General features: G+C 41.7%; 1 protein-coding gene across 1 annotated transcript; it reads right to left on the bottom strand.

The window, feature by feature from the left end:
- Positions 1 to 1,800: 1,800 nt before the first annotated feature.
- On the bottom strand, positions 1,801 to 5,242 carry LOC106643552 (uncharacterized). Its single transcript, XM_089589864.1, has 7 exons — positions 4,879 to 5,242; positions 4,091 to 4,122; positions 3,862 to 3,981; positions 3,590 to 3,776; positions 2,941 to 3,177; positions 2,711 to 2,860; positions 1,801 to 2,315 (listed from the first exon to the last, which is right to left on the bottom strand). The coding sequence occupies exons 1-7, from the start codon at positions 4,927 to 4,929 to the stop codon at positions 1,809 to 1,811; spliced, it is 1,284 nt and encodes a 427-aa protein (XP_089445990.1). The 5' UTR covers positions 4,930 to 5,242; the 3' UTR covers positions 1,801 to 1,808.
- Positions 5,243 to 8,443: the final 3,201 nt, after the last annotated feature.

Here is an 8,443-nt window from a genome sequence, read left to right as displayed (position 1 = left end):
TCTTTTCGTTTATGGACAATTTTTTTTTTTTCCCCCTATTTTTTCGAGTAAAAAGGATGCTCTATTTTGCTTTTACAAGCATGTTAGGTTGTAAGCATATAATACTGATAGTTTTTCGTTTTTTTTTTTTTTTCGTTCCAAGTTATTAAATATACGATTTTTTAATATGAATAATTAAAATCAACAATATAACGACAACTTATTCGTAAAATTCAAGATAAATCGTCGACTCTCGTCACATCATACGCACATTGTCATATTTACGGACAATTCTTTTCTCTTAAAAAATGTTCGTCGAACGTTTTTCATGCGTTTATAATACATATAGGTAAGATTAAAATTAATTATTTGTGATATGGATTTGAATGTGTGTTGATGTACAGCGCAATCGCATCCGCGAAAAATTGATATGTTGGTGCTAATAAAAATAACTCGTTTGTTTTTAATGCTAAAACCCTCGGCGAGCTGTTATACGCTATACATATTATGCAAGTGAATGAGATTATAGGTTGTTTTCTACTCCTCTATATATGCTCTATGGTTGTTAAAAAATGTCACGGTTAAAAAAAATATAAATTTTTATTATTTACCTTATTAAAGGTTCAATAATAATGATAATAATAATACTTATATAGTGACGATGTCTACGTCAATTAGTTGTTATTATTGTAATATATTATTTTTAATTATTTTCACATGAAATCTCACAACCTATCCTACTATATTTTTCCACGTGGCAAGTAACCGCTGCAAGTGTATTTTTCCTCTTAAATTAACAATCGATTCCAACAAAGGCTTGTAAAAAAACGGTGAGTAACAATTTTTTTTATGTTTTTTTGTTTTTTTTTAAATATTTTCTTCTTGATTTCGTTATTATCACGCGACAATTGTATCAACAAAAGTAAAACGTTCAATAGCCTCGAGCCTCACTCGGGTTGATGGAGTTGTGCTCGTTCGATCAATCGCAAAAACGATTTTCGTGATATTTTTTTTAGGTACCTAATACTTGTGCTTTTGTTGAGTGTTGAAAAAAAAAAAAAAATAAAAGAAGATTATATCACCCTTAATGGGGTACACGAACGATCGAGCTCTTATCGAACTGCTGCGGGTATTAACGCACACGTAATATTAAGTACACGTAAAAAAAAAGTGTACTTGAAAGATTTTCATCGCTTTTAATCCTTGCAAATACCACGAATTATCTCTCGTTGTCCATAAGTATAATAAACACCGATAACATTAGGTAAAAATAACGAAAAAAAGGAATTATAATAATAACAACAACAACAACAACGATATTAACAAGTAAAAGAAATGGAAAAAAAAAATGGACCTGATGAATCATGGTTAGCCTCTCCCGGCATGATTTTCAATAGCATACAGTATATGTAAAGAGGGTGTATCGGCAATAGCAATATTGTTTTTTTAGTAAAATGTAGTGTCATTTTAACACTTAACATAATTAAGTATATATACAGTAGGTATATATAATATGCATATTAGGTATACGAATATACCCCGGTACATTATACATATACATATAGGTTTTGACAGCAGCGGCATGTCATACCTATACGACGTAAACACATATAGTACCGTTGTAATATCACAGAGCAGCGTCGACACTCGGTATGTATATATATACGTGTAATATATATTTTTCGCCGCGCGCTGCCGCTTGGACGCGCATCATATCAGCCCGGTATAAATATGTATATGCACATGTAGGTATACCTTATACAACGTGGATCGATCGCGCGGGCTATTATGTATACCCTATGCGTACATAATGACACATAGAGCCGATTTTAAACGATCTCGGGAACGTTCTCGTCCTGCTCGGCGAGCAACAGGGGCACGGCTTGCTGCCTGTTGCTCGCCTCGGTAGAGTGCAAGTGTGGGTGGTGCAGGCGATGATGATGATGATGGTGGTGGTGGTGGAGGTGCGAGTGGTTGTTGTTGTTGCCACCGGCACCGTTGATGTTGTTGTGGTAGTAGAGGTGGCTCGCGAGGAAGCCGGTCGCGTTGGCGCCCGAGGGGGTGGTTGGGGCCGATCTCGACAGCCATGACCTGGACTTGGTGGGCCGCGGTGCGGCTGGTGGTGGGCCGACCGAGACGTACGTCTTGCCCCGTGTGCGCTTGGTGCGGGTGCCGTTGCTGCCACTGGCCTCCGTCGTCGGGGCCGTGGGCTCGTCGTCCGGGGGACTGGCCGAGCGCTGGTGGCACAGGCCGAGGGAGAACAGAGCTTGCGGCCGGTTTTGCTGCGCTGCCGGTAGCTGGGGCAACTGCTGGATTTTGTCCAAGAGCTCGCGCAGCTGCAACATAACATGTTTCCGAGCTGAGCGAGTTTCGCGGGGCCATGTGCTCTAAAGCTGGTACACATATGTACAGGTGGTGGTGATTGGGTTGAAAGATTTCATTTGCTCTTTTTTATTTTCCATCGGTAATTTATATCATGTACAAAAGTAAGCAACTATCACGTGATTGTCAATGAACAAAAGGTATGAAATTCAAAGCAAATACTTTTAGACGCCAAATCAAGCGCAATGTTTATCATGTCAATGGACGTACCAATTCCGAGGGTATCTTTGATGTGCGTGGGCGTGTGTAATAGAAATCATAAGAAAAATCATTGGAAAAGTAACAAGGGAAGGAAAAAAATACAGTGTCACGAGATAAAGAGCCTTTTTTCCCCCGCAATGAAACTGACCTCTATCGTGGGACTTGTGGCCCTTGGAGGCGACAGCGGCGACTGAGCCGCCAAACTCGAAACGTCGGACGTGGTTCGATGGTTGGCAAGAGAGGCCAACGAGCCATCGCCAAAATTCGTTGGTCGCTCGCGCGTCCCGCCTACGGCACCCTTTGTACGACGATACTCATTTGTAATATCACTTTCGTTTGTTAGAGAGAAAAAAAAAAAAACAAAAAAAAACAACTTACCAAAGCAGCCGCCCCGGCGCTCGAGAGCTCGTCGATGCTGTTGTTGCACGAGTAGGGGGGCGGTATGATGGTGTTGGCCTCGTTGACGACGTTGCACATGAAACTCGAGCTCAGCGAGTCCAGGGTACTGGCGTGCGATAGCGACCTAAAGTAACGCATCACGAGGCCCGAGGCCCCTTTGCCGAAGCCGTCGTCGTACCCGATCACCAGCGGGTAGAGGTCTGGCTTTGCCGTCACCTACGTTTCAAAAAAAAAAAAATAAAAAAATAAAAAAATAAATAAACAAATAATCCAATTACGTGGCTCGATCGTGCACGTCGTCACGTTAAACACGTAGGCGGCTAGTTTTATGTTGCCCGGTAACCTCGGGTACATATGTATATACGTGTATGGCCCGTTTAACTTTAAAAAGCCACGTGAGCGACATCGCTCGACTTTCGATCTCTAGTATTTTTTTTTCTTTTTTTTTCTTTCTTTTTTTTTTTTTTTTTTTTATCTGGCGTCCCCATCAATTGATAATCACACGCGTCATGAAACTAGAGCAGTGCAGTTTGTACACATCGTCTCTTTGCGTGTACTACACACGCGCGAGAGACTCTGCAATGTGAGACAAAAAAAAAAAATGGAATAAAGGAGGAGCAAGTGTTACCTCATTGTAGGGTGGCGGTAGGGCCTGGACGATGGAGCTGCAGCGGCTGTAATGGGGCGGTAGGTAGCAGGAGCCGGTGGACGCACGATCGGATATCGTTCCGTCGTCCATCATGCTCGAGCGCCTTCGCCGGTACAGCCACCAGCCGCAGAGCACCGCGAGTGCCAGGCAAGCCAACAGCGCGATCCTGCCATTTTTTATTTATTTTTTTTTAATTTTTAGGATCAGCGGTCTGCTGTTTGCGTGCATGCGATGTAGACGGTTTGGCTCACCACAAGTACCAGTAGTACCAGAACATAAATTTGAACATCTCCGCGATGGAGTTGTCGATGTGCGGGAACGACGAGTACGTGCAGCAGCCCAGACTGCAGCACTCCTTCGGGAACGAGCACCTGGAACGTTATTTTATTTTTATCATCATCATTATTATTATTATTATTATTTTTTTTTTTTTTTTCGTTTTACTTGATAAAAAAAAAGAACAAATGTTCGAGTACTCACACGTGACCTCCATCGCAGAGCTTAGCCGAGACCTTGAAGGAAAAAAATTCAATGACGAATAATAATTAATGCGGGATTGTGTACGTTAGCGCGTGTACGAGCATGAAAAACTAAAGAAATGTATATTTTGTAAGTATCTCGGTTATGCAAGTTAGGTATAATGATGCTGTTATGTAACTAAGGGGTGATGTACGTGCAAGGTGTTGTATATTGATGTGTACATAATATACCTGTAGGAAAAAAGAAAAAAAAAAAAAAAAGTTTGATATTGTGCATTTTCAAGCGCAGTTGTACCTTGTACGCGAGGGATGTTTATCTGCGAAATGAGGGCGGAGGGGAAGAGACAAAAACACTTATCTCCGGCATTGATTTATACACCTGTGATAAAATAAAAATTCATTGCTGTATAAAACAAGCGCACCATCACTGCAACGCGTCGCACGATCGGCAAATATATGTATATCTTTCTCTTTTTGCGTACATATATATACGTACGTGCACACACACATATACACACACACGTAATGATAATATTGTACGTATAACGTATAGATCGAACCCCCCAATCAAAGAAATTCGTGGACTTGAGAAAAAGATTGGTGCATCGCGAGAAAGAGCACCACGTGAATATATATATATATATACATGTATATGTACCTGTACTGGATTGCGTACAATGATATTATATATAAAAGCACGTGTGGCATAAAAAACTACGATTGACCTTGCCGATGATAAAGGGAGGAAAAAGAAAAAGAAAAAGAAAAAGAAACGAAAAAAGCACACACAGCGGTAGAAAAGCGCCTCGCGCTCATCCGTACATTCTGCTCGGTGTCCATGTCAGTGTCCGCAGGGTCGTCTTCGTCGTCGTCGCCTCGGAGGGCCGCTCGTCTGCATCGTCCCAAGCGACGGCTTTCACCTGTCGGTCGTCATCACCATCACCATCACCATCATAACTACACTGGAGCAACGACGCACAATCGACTATCTATTCCATATAATTGTGGACTAGCTGTGACGATCATATAATATATGGGAAAATACCTTATATTACACCTAAGCACTTAATTTATACGTGTGTACGTGTACGCGCACGCATTATCAGCACCACCGGGTGATGAACCACTATAGAAGAGGTGTGTTTATCACGGAGAGAAGAAGAGGAAAAGAGTGGTAGAAGATGATGGAAGAAGAAGAAGAAGAGGAAAATAGAGAAGATTGGGAAGGAGAAATAGGTGCTTTGGGGTGGCTCGGTGAAGCACACGGGATGGACTGATGATGGGTATGAGTATCTCGTCGGGGTGTGGAGGTGCCGTGGGAGGAGAAGAAGAGAGGCCTGTGCAGCCAGTATAAATATGTGTACACTGGGCGCTCCGGCGCGCATGCACCCTCTCTCTCTCTACCTATACATATAAAACGTAAAACCAACTATAGGGGCTGAAAAGCGAATATATACTCTCTATACACGATTGTCCCTCCTATCGTATATATATATACACGGTATACCTAATGGTATACTTTTGACGTCTTTGCTGATGGGTACTTTTGTGTATATACAGATACAAGCGCCCGTATATATGACTTTGCCATAATATACGTGCTTGGTGCGTGATGTATAGATGCAAGCGCGGGAGCAAAGCCATCGAGATACAAAACCACCACATCGTAACAATAATTCTATAGCCTAGACCCTGCATGGTAACCCTCAAACTTAGGTGTGTGTGTGTGTGTATGATCAACGAGTCCTACCCCTCCCACCCTCGACGTATAGGTATAGCTGGCACACAGGTGTGTGGGTCGGACAATATAAACGTGCAAGTTACATATTTTTATACAAATACCTAATTATAGCTGCATAAGTGTGCAGTGATAAAGGATTCGTTAAAATTGCTCGTTGCCTTCAAAAATATATACCCATTTGTATAGGTATGTGTGATGGGGCAAAAGCTCCTCCTGTGGGTGAGACGAGGGGAGATCGCTGAACGCAAATGTCAAAGTGGATATCGGGACCCTCGGGTGATTGAAGAAGGAGGGTGGGTGTGAGAGCTTATAGGCCAGGGCTCCCTTATAATATACTCTCGCGATGGATTTCCGTGCCCTCCCGCGGGCCTATTGATCGCCAAACGTTTACACATGTATAAGTTTTGTGTGTGTGTGTGTGTGTGGAAGCATTGCGCGGGCTCTTACTTTCAAGTATACGTATACTTATAGGTACTTGAGTACCTTTTTTTTTTTTTTGCCCCCCCCCCCCCCTCCATATACACCCTCGATATAACTTTGCTCGCATGGTCCTACGTGCGTTATATATATATATGCATGGGACGCGCTTCTTTCGGCAACAATTTGTGACTCTTCGTCCGTATGGATGACCCACCATCGCGTTGTATACATATACACATACACCATGACATGTAACAGACACAAGTATGTAATATATGTATGTAATGGTACGGACGGGGGTGTGATATTTTCGGAGCGGACACAAATGCGAGGAACGTGTAGAGACGATGAAATAAAAAGAAAGAACACAACAACAATGCAGTGCATGGTATATATACAAGTAATGTAAAAGAAAGCCTTTTGACTTATTAATTGCTCTTTGTGGTGGGTGTATTATTTACCTACATGGAGGATGTGATGTAATTTTTTATGTATGTGTGTGTGTGTGTGTGTGTGCGTGTGTATGTGCACGATGATGGGCTTACTTGCTGGCCAGCGGAGAAGGCGAGCGGCAGGGCAAGTCGGGCTGCGTTCCGTAGCCTGAGGAGCCGCGGCATCATCTGCCCCCGCGTCGCGCTTTCCCTCTATCGCGAACCGCCGATGGCCCTCCTCCTCCCGCGACAACAACCCTCCCTCCCCCGTTTTTTCCTTCCCCGCCTTTTTTTTGTTGCCACGGTAGTAGTTACTTGGATCAAGTGTACATAATAGGATATACATAGTGTATCTATCATACATACATACGATACCTCATCGTAATGATGAATGGCTGGCAGGGGTGGTGGGGCTTTATTCCGGAATGCCACCCTTTTGTCGTGGCTATGATATCTACTGACATCTTTACCGACTGTACATTGTTGTTGCATTGATGGAAAGAGAGGAGAGGGCATACACTTTTTGGGAGTTTTAACGTATCATGTCAAAAAACAATGTAACTTATTTCATTGAGGTGGATAAAAGCTGGATTCTTTGCTGTCAATTAAAAAACAAAAACTAAAAAACCAAAAATAAGGAATAGTACCGATTACCGTTTGGTATCAATCGTAACAAATTTACACGCGTAACGATCCATGGGCTGTGTATTTTATATCAAGTACTTACACGTATATATTTTTCATTCATAAGATATTATTGGATTGCGGACGATGGTTTGAATTAATTAAAATTAAAACCAAACAATAATACTTATACGTTCTATTTATTTTTGAATTGTTAACAAAGTAAACGCGCAATAACAACACAATATAAAGTAAGTATATCCATGCATTGACACACGGGGATATACTACTGACGATTTTTCAAAGTAGAAACAGTCAAATCTGGCAAGACTGTAAGTAGAACAGATCTGTTGTGGTCGAACATGGGTCGTACCAAAAAAATACGTATACTACTTGGTATCTAATTTGGAACAGCTTCCCACGTTGATGTGTTCTTGCTCCAAAATAGGGTTCGAGAAACAGATTTTTCTCTCTCCGTCAGCCAGCACACGCTCCGTCCGGGATAAAGGCGGCAGTTTTTTGAATCTAAAGAATAGAACGCCACTTAAATCCGTTGTTGATATCGTTAAATCGACAAAAAAACATATTTTTTATAATTCACTTTAGGTTATTTAAAATCATCAAAAAGAAATTGAAAGGAACAACGATTAGTTTTAAAGAAAAAATTACAATCATCAATCATATCTCATGGACGTGTAAAAACAATTGTCGGATTCGCACAATATTACACGTATAAATAAAAATGAATTTGTGAATGGATTTATTATTCATTATGAGATGAGTGTGCCTATAAGCATATATTCTATCTAGGGTAGTCATCCATACATAAGCGTGCAAGAAATAGACTATAGATTATACAGAGCCTTACAATATTTTGTTACTATTATTATTACTATGCTCGTACAGAGAAGTCAAAGCATATATAAGTACCTAGATCAGAGCGCGCGGTATGGCTAAGTCGTGGATTGGCACGCGGGATACCGTGGTTCGATTCCCGGCCAGTGCGACTTTTTCGGGCCAGTACCTACCTCTGTGATTTTTCACATGTGCTTTTTCACCACGCAATGCTCCTCGAGGAGGGTTTAGGCGACCTCCTCGCAGCAAAAATTGCCTAATTTCCCCCTACCCCCCTCTCAGT

This window comes from Copidosoma floridanum, unplaced genomic scaffold, assembly GCF_036245765.1.
Source record: "Copidosoma floridanum isolate Cflo_tuat_1 unplaced genomic scaffold, Cflo_Japanese_pri ptg000009l, whole genome shotgun sequence".
NCBI lineage: Eukaryota > Metazoa > Arthropoda > Insecta > Hymenoptera > Encyrtidae > Copidosoma > Copidosoma floridanum.
The sequence above is the reverse complement of the archived record's forward strand: the minus strand, read 5'-3'. Positions and strand labels throughout refer to the sequence as shown.